Raw genomic sequence first — 21,759 nt, forward strand, 5'->3', positions numbered from 1 at the left:
GATTATTTGGGCATCAAGGAGTCTTTAATAATTTAGATTCCTTCATCAAGCATCATCAGCTTCAAAGATTATGATTCCATCAACAAAGTAGCACTTCCAACAACGATTTTCAGAATCATGGTTTTTTGTCGATTATTCGACATCAGCAAATTTCTTTTTGCTATTTATCTTCGATATACGAGCCTTCAAATTTTGGGTGAAATTCAAGCTAAGTAATAACTACACTTTCTAAATTTTATAAATTAACAATTGAAGTTTGATATTATATTATGAATTGAAACTAACCTGCATATTAGTATATGCAAAATCTCCGATGATTTACCAGTTAAGTATTCGCCTTGTGTGAGTTTGATTACCTGCATAAAATAAATTTGTTATTTATCGATTCGTTTTCTTCTAACTAATATTTTGCAGTCCAACCTAAGTAAGTTTCTCTATTTTTCATCATTTTAATCATCAACAAATTAAAATGTCACATATGCTCGCGATATTTATGTCCTTTTAAATATGTATTTCGTACCAAAGCTATCTGACACTTGCAAGTAAGTTGCTACCTCTATAACTTAGTAAATAATTCCTCCAATATTTCTATGTAAGCTTGATCTTTCAAATAGTGATTCGAGCACTTCCAAGTAAGCTTCTCATTATTATCCTCATAATAGCGATCATACTTTAAATATAATCTTGTTGTATTTAACAGGTAAATTATTTTTAATTCAATTGTTAAAGAAGTTTATAGTTATATTGACTAATTTTTGAGGTAAACCAAATATTGTTGGAAGGCCTCTTTTGTGGCCGTGAATGCATATAATCAGTTTCATACGAATTCGATCATCCGATTCTTGAGGTAACATATTTATTTCATTTGATTATTCCTACAATAAATTTTAGTTAACACTTTGTTGTAAATTTCAAGGAGAGTTTTTTATGCATCAAAGTAGAACTTCTTGAAGGAATTGGCCCTTTCATCTTGAAGTATACTTTATGAAATTTTCACTATGAATTAGTCTTGTGGTATGGGACATGAGATTAATCCTGTGTGAAGTATGCATACTTACCTCTAAATTTGTGTGGGATAATTTCTGGTGGTATGAGACATTAGAATTTATTACACATAGAAGTCCTTGATGATACAATGCCTTTTGTTATAATTTAGAGAAGATACTTGAATTTATATAGTATACAACAACTGATCTCCTTTGCTCGTAATAAGAAAACACGCATCTAAGGTTAATTGCTTATCCAAGTAGGAGGGATGTTACATAATGTCCACTCTTTAGTTGTACGGGGACGCCCAGACGCTAGTGTGCCATCCTAGTGAATTGGTATTGTGGGTGACTCCACATTAAATACTGATTATCTAGTGGTATTGGCATAGCTTGAGACCATGCTTGACGGGTGTATGTTGTTGAGGTGTAACAAGTAGTAGGTACCATGCTTGACAACTGTATTGTGGTGGTCAAAGTGAAACAAGTGGACTATGCTAGACAATTGCACACGATAGAAGTGCAACAAGTGGTTTATGTAACTGATGTTCCATGCTCATTGGAGTGTAACAAGTGGTAACTCACACCATGGTAGATGATGTGTATAATGATACTCTCATCATAATGAAACAAGTGGTGAATATATGTTGTGTTTGTGCCTATCAACGTTTTATATTGGGATTAATTGTAGAGAAGGGCAATTAATTGGGATATGTTTATAGAAACATGTGATGAGTAGTGTGTGTGTTGCACATAAGGGATCTTGTCTATATCATATTAATTCTTTATGATTTCATGATGAGTGTGAGGGTCACCAATTTAGGTGTCGCACGAGTTTTATTGTTGTAGTCCATGTTCACCCAAGCCTCTAAGCCATGCCTTTGTGCCTTTGAGCCATGTTGTTTAGTCAATGAACCTCTGAGTATGTTTGTGGTATTCCATGTCCATAAGAACCTCTGAGTATGTTTGTGGTATTCCATGTCCATAAGAACCTTTGAGCCATTCATGATTAGCCTCTGAGCCATGTTCAGACCTCTAAGTTTACATTGTAGGTTATAACATCGATAGTTACGAGCATGATGTTGTTGTTGTAGCATTTTCTTCTACACAATTGAGGACATTTGCTTCCTCAAACGGGAGGACTGTTACAGGTATATATTTTATTATATTTTTGATGCATAATGATTGTCGAAAAATATTCTTGATTTAATGTGTGCAAAAATCAGCTTAATGGAATGCACGAATGTGCACAAGGTTATTATATGTGTAAATGAGTACACATTTATTTTATGAGTTATTTTTGTTGACCATGTGCCAAAGGTTTGTACAAATTATTTATGCACACTTGTGCATGGCATTGCTATATTCCTAGCACATATGATTTTTGATTATTTACACTTAGTGTGTGAACAAGCTCTAGTGCTTGAACTATTTTTGTAAAAAGTGGAAAAGCAAAGCCCAATTTTGTATGCACAACTATCAATAGCTCCTTGGGCTATTTATTGAATATAATTCTCAAAATACTCATGTAGTGGAAGTGGAGCTACATGCATGAGGGGAGAGATTGCACCCAATCTTGTGTTCTTTGATTTTATGCTCTTGAGTTATGCTATGGTATTTATGGTTTATTTTTGTTACTTATTAATTTGTGGAGTAATCAATTCTCCATGTACCTTGGTCCATGTAACATTGTTTGAACCATGTACGAGGTAAGAGGGATCTTATAGTATTAGAATGAAGGTCATGTTTAAGGCTAGAGGAATGCACAATAGCTTGCATTTTTTAAGGTTTGAGAACTATATGTATTATGGACACTTCTTCTCACAAGTTGAGAGTTAGTTTTATGGTCCTAACCGTGAAGGTATGACTTAATTATGTACATTTCTTGGCCTATTGATTGCATAATTTTCTATTTTCTCAATAGCATTTTTTGGGGTTAGCTTTAAGGTTTGAGAACTACATGGACATTTCTTCTCACAAGTTGAGAGCTAGTTTTGTGCTCTTAACCGTCAAGGTATGACTTAATTATGTACATTTCTTGGGCTATTGATTGCATAATTTTTTATTTTTTTTCATTAATATTTTTTTTTTGGCACATGCTTACAAACATTTTTTCTCTCTAGTAGGAGAGAATGGTGATGTTTTTTTGGGGACTTTGTCTTTCATGAGGCGGCCTAGAAATGTGGAATGCTAAGTGGATATGTTCTAGAGGCAAGTGAAAGGCTTGGGCCAAGGGTTTTATGTATGGTACTAGGTAGGTAGCTTTTCAAATATTGGAAACTTGGAAGTCTTAGAAATTTCTTGGGAAGAAGAAGAGTTTTTCATCTTTTGGGGAAGAGAAAAAGTCTTAACATTATAGCCAAGTCAATGGACCACATATGTGAGTGAGAGTGTGTGTGTGTGTGTGTGTGTGAGAGAGAGAGAGAGAGAGATTGCATTGAGAGAGAGAGAGAGAGAGAGAGATTGCATGAGTAGACTTTAAAACGAGAAAAGAACTCTTTAAGGGAAACAAGCTCTCTGTGCGGCTTTTGTAGAAACTAGTTGGGAACCTGTGCTTCTCGCACGTCTTTTGAGGCTTCCAAAATCAAATGCTCCTCAAACCTCCTTGCTCGCTTCCCGAACCTCCAAATTCTTATCATGTGGTAGCTAAGATAATATATAGAGATAGAGATTAATTAACGAGAATAGAGAGGATAAAGTAGAGAGAGACTAGAGAGAGAAAATATGTAGAGAGGGACTCGAGAGAAATCAGAGAGAGAGATTTGGCGATGCAAGTCAATGCAGGAGACAGTAAGTACATTGACGCAAAATATATAGAGAGCAGTGTTCGAAAAAAACCCGGGTATAGTGTAATTTGCACCTGCAGATTTTTAAAACTACCTTCAAATTTGAAACTTAAGGGTATAAAAACCTGCAGATTTTGAGGGGTTGTAGAACAAAAACCTTCAAAATTTGAAAATTTTCTTTATAAATAATTTCACAATTTTTAGATGAAGGTTTTTTACTTTTTGGGAAAATAGTTTTTTTCGAACACTGATAGAGAGAGAGGGAGGGTGGGTAGAATATCGTTATGACTCTGTCGCTGAAGACCAAGCCAGTTTGCAAGGTGGAAGGTGAGAGAGAGAGAGAGAGAGAGAGAGAGAGAGGGGCTGCAGGACTGCAGGACGAGCCCAGTTCTCTCTCTCTCTCTCTCTCTCACCTTCCACCTTGCAAACTGGCTTGGTCTTCAGCGACAGAGTCATAACGATTACAGCCACAGCCACCACCTTGCAAACTGGCTTGGTCTTCAGCGACAGAGTCATAACGATTACAGCCACAGCCACAGCCACAGCCACACACATACATAGCTATGCTTTCCTCTTCACGGCCACCCTTGCCTGCCCTTCTTTGCTCTACGATCATCTCTACGACCTCTCTGGCTTGCGAAATTAGGGTTTCGTGAATCTCTGGGGACTGCCATTTTTCTACCTGCAGAGGGCCATTCCTCAGGGTAAATTATCTTCGTGTTTTTGTAGAGGCTTGGAAGCTCTGCATCAACGCGCTGCGATCCGCAGCGGGGTTTTTCGATTTTAACAGGTGAGCTCGCATCACCAACGTGCTCTGAAGAGAAAGGCAAGCTCTGTCTTTTTGCTGTTTCCCCGCCGTTCTTACCTGCATTCTTTTTTGTGACAGAACCCTTTCCATCTACAGCAGCAAGTATCGGCTAACACAGCGGGCTTCCCTTCATCGCGCCAGACTACAGCACACACACGATTGCTACCCATTTTTCGGATTCCTCCATAGCCATAGCCATAGCCATATCCACAGCCATAGCCGTAGCCGTATGAAGGCCTAGGGTTTTGGAATGCATGTCTTCCCCGTGTACAGAATGGAGTTCTTTCTTCTGATCCTCCTGCTCCTGCTCTTCTCAGACGCCGCCACAAGCCTTTCTCCTGACGGTGATTCTTCATCCTTTATAAACATCCATTTTTACAGAGATGGAAAATCTTCTGACATCAAGTATTCGTTCCAGCTATCTGTTCAAATAGCATACGTGATAATTCTTATGAAACTTCATAATCTGCACAAAAAAACCTTGATTTGCAGATTAAAATTCCATAATCTTTGGTGTAAAGCCTCTTAATCTGTGCATAAGTAAATCTTGCCCTCTATATCAAAGCCTTAGAATCTGCATATGTCAACGGCAACCTTTACATCAAAATCATGATTTGTATGAACACCTTTACATTAAAACATGATTATTTGTAAAAGCAAACCTCAACCCTTACTTCAAAACCTCTCTTGCTCAAGAAAACCTCGTAATCTGCAGAGTATCTTCTTTATCTCGCAGGCTGGGCATTGCTCCATTTTCGTTCAAACATAGTAGATGACCCGAATGACGTGATGTCGAACTGGAATGCTTATGACAAAGATCCATGCAACTGGTTTGGGGTTCAATGTGAGAATGGAAAAGTCACAAGAATGTAAGACACATTTTGACCTTTAGGCAATTTCTTCTTGATTCACATGTTTTTTTTGGTGGCATATATTATATTTTAGATGATGCATGGGGACAATGCTCACTAAAAATGATTTTTTAAGCAAGTGAAAAAACCCCCTACTTCTAATTCAAGCCGAGATTTCTAGTATAGGCCGGTTTTCAAATGGCGCCATGTCAAGCACGTCGTTTTTTCAAAGCTAAAACAACAATCATTTCAGTTTTTAAAAGAGAAGCTCTTAGCTAACCAAAAACCATTTAAAAAACACAACTCTAAATCTAATCCTCTTTTAGTATGTTGCCAAACAAAGCTATTTGCATAAAATAACCACTCAGAGTCGAGACCAACTCAAATTTCCTCCCGCTTTCCCATTTTGTAGCCATTGAGAATACCTCCAAGAGTTTAATGCATGTTGACACATAATACTACAAAAAATAGGCAGCCAAATTGAAATTTGGACTGTAGAAAACATTGAGAATACCTCCAAGAGTTTAATGCATGTTGACACAATACTACAAAAAATAGGCAACCAAATTGAAGTTTGGACTATAGAAAACATCAATGAACCTTGCAAACAATGAAGATTATTAGTTTATTTTGGCGCTCAGCGGACTTCGAAGAGAGGCCTAGGCCCTGAAACGCAAGAAACTCGCAGAAAGTGATATATTAAGGTTGGAACCTAATTCAGAAAAGGACACATGTATTATTAATATTATATATTTTTTAAATGTGTAGAGATTATTAAATGTGTGGAACCTAACACATGTATTATTAATATTATATATATTATATATTTTTTAAAAGGTATATACTATATATATTCCATGTCCTTTAAAGTAAGGACATACTTATACATAACCCTTGAAAAAAAGGGAAGACTTTTGTCCTACTGTGAATATCAAGTTTTAGGATCAAATTTTCTGCTTTGGACAAATTTTTTTCCCTTTAGGTCCAAAGTTTGCCTTGATAAAATACACTAAAGGGCGGTTTTTTAGTGAGCACTGCATGGGGATGCAGCACTTAAGTCAACATTTTTGCAGTTAATGCATAGAAGGCTGGTTGGGAGTTTATGCATTATGCAAATGTTATCCTTTGTGGGGTTTTACATGTTTACCTTCTTTCATGCTGTGACACACCTTGCCCAAGCAATGTTCAAATTCAGAAACAAGTGGGTGCCTTGAACAGGGATGGGCCGCCCAAGGAGTAAATGTTTTCACACGTGGACCAGGTCCTGTTGGGCAGCAGAAATAGGTCACAGGCAAGCAGCCAGGTGTGGGCGCTTCAGATATAAACAAGGCTGGTTCCTTGAGTCCTTTGTTGTTTTCTATTTCTGTATTTACTTGAACATAGGTAGTTAGGCCTTAGAATGCTATTCAACTCAGAAGTGGTGGTTGAGTTGTTGAACATAGGTAGTTAGGCCTTAGAATGCTATTCAGCTTCAATAATGGTGGTTGAGTTGTGGAACCAAGCAGATGGCTTGCTGTTATCTTACCCGTCACAAAAGCTGCTCAATTTGCAAGGAAAGGCAACCTTCTTTTGAGGATTCTGTGTAAAAGCAGTGAGGGCTATGCACATTGTTGAAGGAATTTGTTGTGTTGAAGACTATTTATTACTAGACCAGTTGGGTATACTAGAGTGTAGACTGTGGACAAGTGTACTAATTGTAAACTGTTGGGTATACCAGAGTGTAGACGGTGGACAAGTGTACTAACTGTAAACTGTTGGGAATCAAGTCTTACCTGTGTGTGAACCCACTGTTATACGAGTGTGGTAGTGTGTTTTTGTGTGACCCATAGTTGTTATGAGGCATGCCTCTCGCGGTTCGAGGCGTACAAGGTGTTTGAGTCCTTGATCGAGGCGTCCACAGTTCGCATTTTTTTTTTTGTGCCCGTATCTGCCCGTTTGAGTCTCTAGATGGGGGCTTTAAGGCCACCCAAGCTCCTCTCACACACACACTCTCTCTCCCTCTCTTATACACACTCTCTCTCCCTCTCTTATACACACTCTCCCTCCCTCTCTCCCTTAAAACCTTTCTCAAGACACGCACACACACACTTGTCACTCTCTCTCTCCACACTTTCCCTCCCTCTTTGTAACACACACCCTCTCTCTCCCTCCCTCAAGGCTCATACATACACACTCCAGTCTTTCTCTCTCAATTTTCAAGACTCACACCCTCTCTCTCTCTCACTCGCCGAAAGAAACGGGCATTTCTTGCCAGCCAAGAACAAGAGTTATATCAGCTCTTTTTGAGCAAGGACAACTCAAAAGCTTGGCGCATTGTTGAAGAAAAAAGAGCATCTACACCTATCACAGATTCTACCTTTTGGGAAGCCTATGCACGATAGCTGTATGATGTGCCAAACCAACCTATACCACAAATGTCACACATCCCTCGGCCTACATCATCTTATCTCTTTGATTCCCCCAATGTTACTAGGGCTCTTAAAAAGCTGCATAATGGGAGAGCAAAAGATCATGAGGATCTATGTGCGGAACATTTTGCCCATCGGGCACCACATATTGGCTCCCATTCTTGCCAGTCTTTTTAACAGAGCACTCTGTGAAGGCTTCCCACCCTCATGGACTACCAACACCATTGTCCCCATCCACAAATAAGGAGACCCCACGGACCCGGGTAACTACAGGACTATCATGGTTGGTCATACAATGGCCAAAATCTATGGGGCAGTACTAGAGGACATGATGAGCTCTATGGCAGAGAGGATGGGAAACAGAGCATTAGGCCAAGCAGGCTTTAGGAGAAACTTCTCCACGTTGGACCATATCTTTACTTTACGGGCTATCATAGAGGAGGCGAGGTCCTCAAAGAGACATGTGTATTGTTGCTTTGTGGATTTCTGCAAAGCCTTTGACTCCATCCCTCAATCCTGTCTCATAGGACGCTTGCAAGAACTCCGGTTTTCACATGAGATAATATGGGGTGTGATGGCACTATATGAAGTAGTACTCGACCGAGTACGTGCACCCGGTGGGACCTCAAGAGATATATGTAGCACTATTGGGATGAAGTAGGGCTGCCCACTCTCACCTACACTTTTTGGCCTATACATTGATGAGGTCGTAGTATTTGTGGATAGTTTCGGAGGTAGAGGTTCACCATTGGCTCAGACAGTAGTGCCCATATTGCTATATGTTGATGACATTGTCTTGCTCTCAAATTCAGCCGAGGGTTTTCAACACTTAAATGCATTGGACAAATTTTGTAGGGAGACAAACCTTATGATCAATTTGGGCAAAACCAAGTTTATGGTCTTCAACACATCTTATGCAGTTGCCTCACGATTTTCTTTCATATAGAGAGATGCCCCAGTGGAGATTGTGCAGAAGTATGTATATCTAGGAGTCACTTTTACAGGCCCTTTGTTATGCATGACCACAACTGTCACTGGCTGACTTGTGAGGGGGCATGCCTCCCTAGCCTGTATGGAGAGAGAGTGTTTCTAGGCACATTTCCAAGAACCTCGCACTAAGTGCTGGCTCTTTGACACTCTAGTATGACCAGCGGCTATGTATGGTGCAGCCTTTTGTTGGGGGCCAGGCCTAGGGAAGGATCACTGGAGGAGCATAGAGAGGCTACAGGTGATGATGTGTCATGCGTGATCAGGAGTAAGCCATCTGTACCACATGACATTCTACATGCAAAGTTTGGGGTGGCCCCACTAGTTACAGATGCCTTTTTTCAAACTCTCACTTATATTCAACATGTAAGAATGTATACACGCTTGACAGAGATCGCCCGGACCACTCACACGGGTGATACAGTACAGTTTGAGGATCAAAGGTGCTTGGGCATGTACTTGATGGAGCTCAAACGACACAGGGATGTAGTGCTAAGGCAACATGTTGAGAGACAGCAGCTCCGGCTCCGACAGGACACCTCACAGAGAGCCATCACAAATTTCTTTTTGGTACACACTCCACATCCACATCGGATTCCACTACCCACAACAGTTCCTCTACTACGACATTAGAGTCCACCACCACCTGTACCCACGCTCTAGCTCCACACCCTAGAGGAGTTCTTAGAGCGAGAGAGCTCAATCCATTTTGCAAGCTAGACGTCCCTGACCCAGAGCATCAGGATCCTCCACCACACAGAGGTGGATCCGTGAGGTTCTCTGCCAATATGACATGCTCCCATCACAGAGGCTTGACATTCACTCCACCATCAGATCGGTTATGGCCGAGGTGGGTATCATTATTAGCTGATCACAGCATATCTCACTCTACAGATGATCATCTGTTGATCACATGTACTGTCAGATGTTTTCATTTTACTTTTTCTTTCAGTTTTCCATGGCTCAGTATATCCATGGTACCATTGTATTACTTTTGGTCTCATAGGCCCTTGGGGTCTTCAGTAGACGTTAATATAACTTTCTTTCTTTCTCATACACACTCTCTCTCCCCCTTCCGTAATCCATCATGCCTAAGCCTACCATTCCTCCATGGGATCGTTTCACTATATATATATATATACATATATATATATCTATCTATCACTATATATATATAATAGACGCCTCTAACACGCCTCTCAAAGTCTCTAAAAAATACGAGTCTTTCGGGGTACAAATGCCTCTGACATCATTCAGTCGTGTGAATCTCTACTCTAGTGCGTTTGTACTTTTCTCTCTCTCCCCCTCTCTCTCTCTCTCTCTATCTCTCTCTCCAATGCCATAGCCATGGTCATGTACCCCTTCAACCGTCCATAGCCCAATGCACTCCTCTTCCCCTTGTACCATCAAATGGTATCAGAGCCTGCCTCTGCTACTCGTGCCCCCTTCTGCCCTGATGCTGTGGGCATGCTGACACTTTGTACATGCTCTGCCGCTGCTGATGCTGATGCTGATGCTGACGTCGAACTGCTGCTGCTGGTCGTCAACGCCTCCCGTATACTTGCTGCGCAGCCAAGTACTGTCTGCCGCCTGAATACAGCATTACATTGTACCTTCAATCATGGAGTAATTAACATTAGTTGATACTGCTCTCTCTCTCTCTCTCTTTCTCTGTAAACGTTTGCTATTGCTGTCCTCCACCTGCATCTGCCATAGCCCTGGGCAACATTTGGTATCAGAGCTTGACGCCGACTGAAGCTGACCAGCGCCACTTTTGGTCACCGCCTCCAGCACTGCCTGACTGGTCGCCGCCTCCGAGAGCTCCTCTCCATCGTCGCCGGTTTCCTGCCATCCGGCCACCACTTCACACAAGCGATGCTGCTTCCATATGACTGAGCTGCTTTCGTTCGTCGCCTATGCCGTTGACCGCCTGCTGCTGTGCACTCAGTATTACCAGTACCAGCCAGTGGCTCTGCCAAACTGCCGCCCATGCGTCAACTGACAGACTGAGCTGCTGCCTTCTCTGTTTGCGCTGTCACTTTCTCCACTGTTCGCCGCCGCTGCTCCACTTTTCGCAACTGTTGCTCCAGCTGCTGCTGTTGCTGCTATTACAACAGTCGCCTTCTCTTGGCTGGGTTATCTCATGCATAGTACTCTCTGAGCTGCAACAACCGTGAGCGCTGCTGCGCAAGGCCGCTTTGTTTCTGGCATGTTTTTAAAAAAACTCCAAACTTTTTTACTATGAAAAAAACTAAAAGTAGGTCATCCTACTTCCAAAATCAAGAAAAGCAAAAGTAGGGGATCGGAAATTTTTTGACAGCTTTTTGAGCTTTTGGTCACAAGGGTGTCAAGAGTGTGTTCAAGTTAGACACATATAGTGTTGATCAATATGGGAAAGAAAGAAAGATATATTAATGTCTCCTAAAGGCCGAAATGGCCCATGAGACCAGAGCTGAAAGCTGAACCGCTGAATCGTCGCGGTAAACTCCTCTGGTGGCGGGCAATGATGGCTTGAATCTGCCGATGGTGAGGGAGTCATGGACGTGATCCTCGTGGGCGTCTCGCTCTACAGATGGCAATGGCTTTGTCCAGGGTGACTCCTCTGGAGGGTGGTCTGCCAGGTAGGCTTGTAGATGGGGGAATAGAGGCTGGTGGGGTTACAGTGCTGGCTTTGAAAAAATCTATGAGGGCTCTCTGTCTAGGCGGCTCTGGTCCCACTGCCCTCCTGTCCCTCAATAGGCTCTCTCTGTGGCGTCTAAGCTCAAGTATGAAGAGCCCTAAGCACCTTTGGTACTCAAAGTCCATGATCTGACGCAAAGGTCCATTAAAGCCTTCACGGAACAGGTAGTGGTACCTCCCTCGGATATCATAGTAGACAGTACAACGACATATATAGTGTTCCTCCGACTCCACCTCCTGATGGCAAAGCTGGCATATGTGGTCCTCTAGTGATATATCCTCATATCCACCTGTCTCTATCCTTAGTTGGTGTGAAGAGGTGCGAATCTGTCCAATAGCACTCCGAATTCCGAATACCATGTGAGAGGTGTGTGTCCATGTAAGCATGGTGTATAATAACCCCGTATGAAGAGAGGTTGTCGGTTGCAGACTTGAAGAAGTAGTTTGAAGACGAGACGGTGAATCCGTCATTACATGATTCAAATGTATGTTCAAGCAGAGACGAAGAGCTCACAGGACGTGAGAAACTGCTTGCAAATGAACAAAGATGGGTTCATGGACAAATAGAAGAAGTGGTTGAATTTCAGAAATCACTTGATGAAGAGAAAAAAAGACTTGTTTCATGGGAAAAGACACTTGAAGAAGAAAGGCAAAGACTTGTTGCATGGGAACACAACATTCGGCCATAAACCTGTGTAGCATACTTTCATAAGGGAGTCCAACAATGCATGAAGAAGATCCATAATCCAAAGGAAGTCCGTCTATCCATAAAGAAGCTCCATAACTGTCATGTGCATCACAGATGCCATGGACATTCTCAGGGCTAGATCCAGAAGAGGCAAACAGAAAAAGACCATGAACCAGTAGAAGATGGACATGGAGCAGGACTTGGAGCAAAACATAGAGCACTCTTGGCAGTGTAGACTGAAGCAAGGCTTGGAGAAGAACCAAAGGGATGCTGTCCTTACATATCTTCTTTGTAGCTTTCTGACGATGTCTGCCGACATTGTGGAGGCTTGGGTGGTTTTTCCTGATCGCAGTTTTACCATCCACGGAATGCTCTCACTTTAGGGTAGCCAAGTTGGGTTACAACCTGAAACTCCGATACCAATGTGGCATGCAATAGGTTGATCGTTCGTAAATGCGCAACAAAGCCTTCTTTATACCCATGAGTTTATGCAATTCCACTTTACTTGAGAGAGAAGAGAAGATAGAGACGACACAGTATTGGGTCCCAATTACCCACTGAAGGGCCCCCCTTCCAAGGAGGAGCATTTGCTTGTATTTCTGTGGAGAACTTTGTACAATGAGTATGAAAGATGACTGACCACTATGCAAATCCAAAATTGAGGGATGCACATATGCTAGCTGAATGCTGAAGAAAGCTCTTTGCGGAGACCTTGGGGCTGTAGCACAATCAAGTGCTGAATGCTGAATGTATGCTCAATTAGCCGGAGGCTCTAGGCACACATAACTGCTCTTGTACTGCTGTAGACTGATTTATGAATGAATGATTTATGCTGTCATGAAGCGCTTGCTTATATATGACATTGTGCTGCTGGTTGGTCCATGCTGATGCTGTCTGCCTGTTTTTATGGGACATAAAATGCTATTTAATAGCATAAAATGTTGCGCATGTTTTCAAAATGTTGGCCGATTGATGTTTGAAAGCCTTCTTATGCTGTCGGCTTGTTGCTGAGTGTTGCCGATTGGACACAAACCAATCCTATGGGCTGGTCATGGTGCCTATTGTGCCTCATGGGCATGGGCTGGCCCATAGGCTTGTTTAACATGCATCTAAGCTTCTACATGCTTGCTAATGCACTTTCTAAAGCTAACGTTGACGTTGACTTTTACATGAACCTGTCTGATGAATTCTCCAAGTCGGTAAGAGGACTGACAGATGCAGACTCTCTATGGCTGTACAGATGCAGACTCTCTATGGCTGTACAGACTGACCATGGGGCCACTGCATACAACAAAATATTCCTAAAAAGGTAATCCTACTGTATACATATTGCACTGATGTAGAGCTAGTGTGTCACATAGTACTCCGGTGTAGGGTGCGTGTGACGAGCACAATTTGCCAACATCAACGCTCTAGTGGAACCAGGTCGATCTAGAATAACCCCACCACTCAATACCCTACTACACAGCCTTGGATATCAGCTATAATAAAAACTAATGCTCTTGTATTCTGCCACGTCAAAGGCATGGCCCATAAACCATACATCTATCACATCAAAGGTGTGGCAAATGAATTGGACATTTGCCATATTTGAGGCTAGTGCACTCATCCCATGAACTAGGCATCCAACAATGTTGAGTTTTGGATAACTATCCCATCAGACGCTAAAACATCTACCTCGATGGAACCCAGTAAATCCGCACATATGATACATCCTAGTGTCCCATACACATCTTACAATCCATCACTCCGTAGCTTGCAAGTCTTCCCAAAGATTTCCTAAGATTGCTAGCAATCTCTTTCGGCATACAAACTGCGTCTTCTTGGGAGAATGAATCTATCTGAGAAATCTACTGATTTTAATATCAGCAAAATTAGGTCTGAATCTGGATCTCTACAAATATATGTGCGCATGCCAAGATCCATCATAGCTATCCCTGCTAAGCTAGAAAAGCTTCACCTCACATTTGGCATAGCATAACCGCTTTACCCAAAACTTACAGACCCAATCATAGTTGTAAATACCAAGCAACAACATAACACTCTCTTCGATCATGTGTAATCCTCAGTCTCATTCTTTCTTCCTTCGTGTACGTGATTCTTCAAATCAACTGCTGCTTCCCCTCAGTCCAGAAATCCACCAAATAGAAATATAGATGTATCCAAAAAACTTGCATGCAGTGGATCCTAGCATCCCATACCACCTAGCATCCCATACCACCACAGGAAACACTCCATACAACAACCTTTAGACATAAGATTAACTCAAGAGTGATCAATTCCTTCCCAATCCTAACTTTATGTTACCTACCTAGTACTAATCTTTAGGATTAGTTGTCTAATCTAGCAAGGTTAGGGGAGCCCTGGATTAGAGGAAGCAAGCTAATACGAGCGACTAAGGTTATTATTAATAAATCCATGACCTCACTATTGGTTAGAATTCGACCAAGACTCTAGCTACATGTGTGATAGAGCATAGATTTGCATGCCGAAGGATTGGCATGGATCTGGGGATCAGACATTAGCCCTTGGCTTGGGGGTGGTTCGAAGCATAGAACCTATGATTGGGAGGTGAGCTAGCCTGCACCCCTCTTAAGGGTTTTGTTCTAATCACTTGTATCTAGGACATCCGTGGGGTTGTAATAGCAACGACGGGCATTACTAGGCCTCTGGAGCAGTTAGCGGTGGCGGGTGCTGCACAGGAGGCAGTGTTGCTGGCGGTGGTAGGCACAACAATGCATGGGGCAGCACTAGCAGAAGGGCAGCCCATCAGTAGGGAAGGTGGCACAACTGGCTGTTGTACGGAGTGGGCACCAAAAATTTGCAATACGGAAATGCCGATTTTCTACTGTATGGAAGAAAGAACGTGGACTTGCTCTGATACCAAATGTTAGGTTTGACTTGGGATTAGCTGCAACGCACTCACACACAGTCGTGCAGATACACAGAGAAGCGTGAAGGAGTAGTAGACACTTAACTTGATGATGATAGCTAGATAATGAGTGGTACCTAGTACAAGGGATAAAGTACAACCAACAATATAAGAATAAGAGGGTGTTCACAGGTTTTGGGGAAAAAACCTCCTAGTGAGGGTAAAAGCGCCCTAGTTTACTAGTGTGTTCACACACATCACTGCCCATATGGTATATGTGTACATATGTTATAACGGTCATAGCGTGGCTGGCGTGTATTTTGACGTTAGACTTATACTAGGGCAGTCTTGGATGTGACGCATAGGAATAAGTGATTTATGGGCACTTATTGACAAGGGTTAATGTGAAAATCTATAGTTAGTTATGCGTGCTTTATTATTAGCCCAAACCTATATAAGTGAGTTATTGGCTCATAAGTGCACATCCCGACCCAAGCGAGGCCTTGGCCTTGGCTCTAGCCACTAGCCACACCGCTAGATTGGTGGGCTCTAGTGGTGTGAAATGTGGGGGTTCGGGTGTAGAGGATGGTAGCCTCATAGTTCAGGGTGCTTCAGACGTAGCTATGGTTTGGTGGTAAGCTGTGGCACTATTTCTATGTTGGCTTGTGTGTGTTTTTATCTTGCAAGAGCGGCTTGGGAGATACGAGGCTGTTTCAGTGGCATGTTGTGTAACTACTGTGAGGGCAAAAGGACGAAAGGACCAGATATACGAGAGAAACCACATAGCATGAAATATGTGAGTGAATATATATATAAAGGTGAGTGTAAATATGTACAAGAGCCCTAAAGGTGAGTGTAAATATGTACAAGAGCCCTCTGATATGAGGTGACTTTGAGAAGAAAGACCAATGCAGAAGCAGAGATGATGTCGGAGATGAAGCACGGTCAATGACGAAGGCTCGCGTCGATGTGAGGCAAAGCACTCCGAGTGGTGGTTGGTGTCGAAGGCTCGCTCACGTTGGTGGATGCAGAGGCAGTCCGAGGTGATAGTGGCAGTGGAGGATGAGGTGATGCAGGCTCTGATGACAAGGGTGCTATTGTACCTGAGGTGGTAGATGAAGAGCAGAGAGGGCCGCTGTCCCGAGTGGTGGTGGTGGTGGTGGTGGTGTGAGCTATGATGAGACAAGGGTGCTGCAAGATCTGAAGGGTGCAAGCTCTGGTGACATGGGTGGTGCATACCTGAAGGGTGCAGGCTCTGATGACAAGGGTGTTTGTTGTGTACTTGAAGGGTGCTGAAGAGCAGAGGGGGCTGCCGTCCCGAGTGGTGCAAGCTCTGGTGACACGGGTGCTGCGTACCTGATGTGCAAAAGGAGCAGAGAGGGCTGCTGTCCCGAGTGGTGCAAGCTCTGGTGACACGGGTGCTGCGTACCTGATGTGATGTCGATGGTGAAGCTAGGTAGAGAGTGGGCTGCTGTCCCAATGGTGAGAGCTGAGGCAGAAACGCTGATATGCTCTATGTATAGCAGAGGGGGCTGCTGTCCCATGGGCTGTGGCAAAACACAGATGATATGCTGATGTAAGCACAGATGTGAGCCCTGATGTAAGGCTGATGTGAGGCTGAAAATAAACGCTGATGTCAGCCCAGATGTAAATGCTGAGGTAAGCCTGATGGTGTGCTGAAGTAAACGTTGATGTATACCTGATGATGAAACGCTGATGTAAGCTCAGATGGTGTGCTGAAGTAAAGGCTGATGTACACCTGATGTAAACACAGATGTAAGCCTGAGGACAGGCTGATGTAAACGATGTAAGGCTCAGATGATAAACGCTGATGTAGCCTGATGTAAGCGCTGATGGTAGGCAGATATAAACGCTGATGTAAGCCCTGATGTAAGCAGTCTGTACCAGCAGATGTGAATGCTGAAGTCAGCCCTGATGTAGGCTGCCAGCAGATGATAGCAGAGAGGGCTGCTGTCCCACGGTGGCCTGTGCCAGAGGGGGCTGCCGTCCCGGGTAGTGGCCATATGGTACCGGATATAGCAATGAAGTGGTACATCAATGATGAAAGATAGGAAAGGCTATATATACTGAGGGGGGGTGGCTGGTTGGTCAGCCTAAAAGGTGTAGGCCAGCAGCCAAGACAAAAAACCCCATATAAATCATAAAAATACCCTTTTTAGGGCTGGGAAAACACTGTTTTCTCACAACTACCCGCATGTACAAGGTTCACACTCCAGTGTATTATCCCTATTCGGCCTTGCCCTAGGTACGCTTGATTGGAGCTGGACGCACTTGAAGAAGATCAATGCCCTGGGTCCGTGATCCCTCTACAGGTTTCTCATTAGATGTGTTGCTTCGAAATATCTTAGCACTGCTAGCCTAATATTTCCACTCTTGCACCAATTGCACCAATGGGTTTCAGGGCTCAAGAAAACACAGGCATGGTGGAGGAAAGAGAAGTGCCTAATTGGAGAAGAAGATTGAAACTTGACATCAAGAGGAGCTTGTATGGAATGGTTAAGGAGTTTGCATGCTAGCTTCTCTGAGTTAAACTAGAAATGCATTGTCTACAGGAAGTTGACTTTAGTAGACATCATCATCTCTCTCTCTCTCTCTCTCTCTAGGAGACGTTAATATATCTTTCTTTCTTTCTTCTTCTCTCTCTCTCACACACACACAAACACACACACACACACATGTATAACAAGCTCTCATCTTAATACCTTACCTTTCTGATTGTGCTGATTCTAATAATTTATTATCTTGAGTTATGCAGGGCATATGATTTCATTGGTCTTTTTACTCATTTATAAACTCCTTTGCAGCAATCTAAGTGGGTTTTCTCTTAAAGGAACTCTGGCACCAGAACTTAGCCAATTGACAAACCTTCGAAAACTGTAAGTCTCAGATCATTCCCCATCTGTGTTTTTGTCTCTGATTGTCCCTGAGGCTGCTTACTTGCTGTTGGCCCTCTTTCTTTTTCTTAGCACTTTTTATTCTTTTCCCTTTGTTTACATGTGCAGGCTTTTGCGGGGGAATGATCTTATGGGTGTCATTCCCTCTCAGCTTGGCGAGTTAGAAAAGCTGGAGGTTCTTGATTTGGCGTACAATACATTCTCAGGACAACTACCTGAAGATCTAGGAAACCTTTCAAGTTTGAATAGGCTGTAAGCATCTCAGCTCCATACCAAGGTCTAATATGCTTTGTTGTGTAGGTGAGCTAATTTCTAAGGAGGCTTAATTACCCTTGTTGTTGAACTGCCCTCGACAGCTACCTTGAGAACAACAGCTTTGAAGGAATTATACCTTATGAGATAGGGGAGTTGAGAAACCTTCATGAGTTGATCATCAGCGTGGATAGATTGAGGGGCACTATACCAGGAGGGGTGGCAACTCTTACAGCAGGTGCTGGGTGAGCAGTTCTGCTATTTCGTTACTCGGCAATTTTCTTTTCTTTAATGAGTTTAAACCTGCTTTTTGCTACCAAAAAGAAAACCTGCAAGAATTTACTAAAACCTTGCCTTTGGTTTTTGTGCAGTTTCCCCTATTGGAATATTCCTGAGACTGGAGTCTGTAAATTGAAATGCCTACAGATTGCGGACTTCTCTAGCAACTACTTTGAAGGGGATGTACCTGCTTGCTTGCACCGTTTGCCAAGGTCTGTTTGCTCTGTTTTGTGGTTATTTTTGCACTCATGATGTGCCACATTAGTGTAGTATGATCTTATCACTGTGTTATTGTGAGTTGACATGGATATATTGGGGTTTTTGGTGTCCGAATCTGCAGGTCCAGTTTTAGCCTTAATTGCTTGTCGAGTGAAGGATTACCACATCAGCGCTCTATTGAAGACTGTACAAAACCACCCATTTCAAGTACGACTCTTCGGAAACTCATTACTTTGAGCTATCCAAATGTAGTTTTCTTAGGGTTCATATGTATGTATGGCTTTCAGGTGTCAGGCGGCGTCTTCTTGAGAACGAAGGTACTGCGGGGGTTCCAATAGCTTCAACCAGTAATAGGACAAATAACACAGACCGAGCTTCTTTCCATATTTCCTTCATATCTCCAACATTACCACCATCTTCAGCACCTGTACAGGCTCCTATCTCAACTTTGTCAGATCTTATCACACATGTGTCAGCTCCTATCACACCTGCACCATCACCAGGACTTGTATCAAGTCCAACATTACCACCATCTTCAGCACCTGTACAGGCTCCTACCTCAACTTTGTCAGGTCCCATCTCACATGTGTCAGCTCCTATCACACCTGCACCATCTGTATCAAGTCCATCAACAGGATGTGAATCAGGCATTGCATTCAATCCTCTGGAGCCCTCCTCCACTTCATCTCATTCTAAGGAAATTATCATTGTGGTTGCTGTAGCCAGTTCACTAGCAACATTCTTGGTCATTGCTGGTGTCATCGTGTTTTTGTGTCACCATCACAAAGGTGCTGTTGTCAGACCTTGGAAAAGCAGCATGAGTGGAGAGCTTCAGAAAGGATTCGCAAAAGGTGAGCTCTTGTGTTATCATGTATTTACATCCCCCCCCCCCCAAGACAAACACGCATGCATGTCCATTCACATATGGAAAGAGAAACAGCCTTTAAAATGTGTAAAAAAATAACATCATGAAGTGACGATGCAGGTGTTCCAGCAATTAGCCGAACAGAACTGGAGGCTGCTTGTGAGGATTTTAGCAACATAATTGGATTTTCCCCTGATATCGTCCTGTTTAAGGGCACATTAGAAAATGGTGTAGAAATTGCTGTAACAAGCATCAGAAAGTCTGCAAAGAGTTGGTCCAAAAAATCAGAATTGGTATTTTGGAGAAAGGTGAAGCTCTCTGAGCCCTGCCACACCTGCGTACAACAAATACACACTTGTGCATGTGTACCTTGTACCTGCACACGTGACCTGCATGTGCGGGACTGCCTCCTTGCACGCATACGCACAGGAAAGAATGCATACACACTGTGGCCATGCACATCTGCACCCACATGCGCCCACGCATAAGCATCCCCACACACACGCCCATATGTGCACACGTACAGGTGCACTTTGACACACACTGGTGCTGCTCTTTCCGTCTCTAGTGTTTATTCAAAGATGTTTAGAGTGCTGTTTTTGGTACACAGGTGGAATCTCTGTCCCAAATGAAGCATGAGAATCTTGTCAATCTACTTGGTTACTGTGTAGAGGAGAAGCCATTCGTCAGGATGCTTGTTTTTGAATACGTCCCAAATGGATCAGTGCATGAACACCTCCACAGTTAAGTAAGGAGGAGTTGTTTTTCTCTTATTTTGTCCTGCTGTTTATATTTAAAATTACATCCTTTTATTATGATTGATTTGATATTAACTACTCGGGTTCATGCAGATAAGGAGTTGGAACATTTGGACTGGGAAACTCGCATGCGAATCATCATGGGAGTAGCTTATGCTTTGGATTACATGCATTACGTCTTTGACTCTCCTATCACACACACAAAGTTGGATACCAAAGCAGTGCTTTTGTCAGAGGACTACTCTTCCAAGGTTAGTGATTACCATCAACAAGTAGGGTTTTGAGAGATGTACACACTAGGCTCAAAGCTGCAGAACATGTTTTTGGAACTTTTGGAAAGAAATCTCAAAGTTTTGTAGTTTTGGAGCTATTGATTGATTCTTGAATGTGGGACATTGACATGCAGGTGGCGGACTGTGGGGTGTGGAAGGTTTTCAAACCACAAAAAGATTCCAAGTCATCCAGTGAAAGGACCAATTTATTAAGCCATGAAGATTTGGAGCCATCTGATACACGTTTGCACAGCAATATTTATGATTTTGGAGTTCTATTGTTGGAAATGGTGTCGGGAAGACGGCCTCACTGCAAAGAGCTCGGGTCACTCACTGAATGGGTAAGGACTCAGTCACTCAGGAGTTCCAACTACAACTTTCATTACCAAACATGTTTTCACCTGCTACCACCCAGGGTGCAATTTTACCAACTCCAGTTTCCAATATACAAAAATGAGGGGCACAAACAAAACAATACCCTCCCTACATTGGACGCTTGATTGTAATTAGGCTGTTGATAACTCTTGATTGTAATTAGGCTGTTGATAACTTTACGCTTGATTGTAATTAGGCTGTTGATAACTTTATACCCTTGATTGATTTTGGTCGCAGGCCCTGAATTACCTCAACTTGCCTGGACAGATGGGCCATATTGTCGATCCAACACTTCAATCTTACAATTCAGAGGAGCTTGAGGTCATCGGTAGAATGGCATACGACTGCTTGCAAGTAGATTCATCAAGGATGCTTACAATGAGGCAGATATCCTCCCGTCTGAGCTCTTCACTTTCCTCTTTAAAAGAACCAGTGATACTACCCAAGCCCTCCCCGCTATTGTGGGCAGAGTTGGAAATTCGCTAAGGGTGGCTTTGCAGACAACCATGACGTCTGTACCCACCCACCCATTTATATGTATGAGTAACATTTTCTCATCTGGGCTTTCTTCCCATTGGGATGCCCAGTAACCTAAAGATTTTTCCTTCTTCATAGGACTTCACATCCTTGCACAACAATTGCTAACTCGGTGTACTACGGTGAATATAAAACAAGAGCCTATATTTTTATCTTATTTGTTGACATGTAGTGTATTTTTGATTATTTTTTTTTCTTCATAACCTACTCTCAAGTTTAATA

The 21,759-nt window shown here is 42.7% G+C and overlaps 1 protein-coding gene across 1 annotated transcript; it reads left to right on the forward strand.

The window, feature by feature from the left end:
- Positions 1 to 4,252: 4,252 nt before the first annotated feature.
- On the forward strand, positions 4,253 to 21,486 carry LOC147625722 (putative LRR receptor-like serine/threonine-protein kinase At1g63430). The gene is made up of 14 exons (XM_086817723.1): positions 4,253 to 4,562; positions 4,659 to 4,924; positions 5,317 to 5,449; positions 17,891 to 17,962; positions 18,089 to 18,232; positions 18,337 to 18,477; positions 18,604 to 18,723; positions 18,852 to 18,937; positions 19,018 to 19,581; positions 19,716 to 19,903; positions 20,206 to 20,338; positions 20,447 to 20,604; positions 20,760 to 20,966; positions 21,238 to 21,486. The coding sequence occupies exons 2-14, from the start codon at positions 4,831 to 4,833 to the stop codon at positions 21,484 to 21,486; spliced, it is 2,289 nt and encodes a 762-aa protein (XP_086673849.1). The 5' UTR covers positions 4,253 to 4,562; positions 4,659 to 4,830.
- The last annotated feature ends 273 nt before the right edge of the window (positions 21,487 to 21,759 follow it).

The sequence above is a fragment of the Cibotium barometz genome, chromosome 23 (genome assembly GCF_041138505.1).
Source record: "Cibotium barometz isolate CiBa-2024 chromosome 23, ASM4113850v1, whole genome shotgun sequence".
Classification (NCBI taxonomy): Eukaryota; Viridiplantae; Streptophyta; class Polypodiopsida; order Cyatheales; family Cibotiaceae; genus Cibotium; species Cibotium barometz.

Bases quoted from the DNA above. Each gene is read 5' to 3' on its own strand.
- LOC147625722 (XM_086817723.1), top strand. From the start codon at position 4,831: ATGCATGTCTTCCCCGTGTACAGAATGGAGTTCTTTCTTCTGATCCTC. The intron at 5,450-17,890 runs GTAAGACACATT...ACTCCTTTGCAG, and splicing joins AATGGAAAAGTCACAAGAAT to CAATCTAAGTGGGTTTTCTC. The intron at 19,904-20,205 runs GTGAAGCTCTCT...TTTGGTACACAG, and splicing joins AATTGGTATTTTGGAGAAAG to GTGGAATCTCTGTCCCAAAT.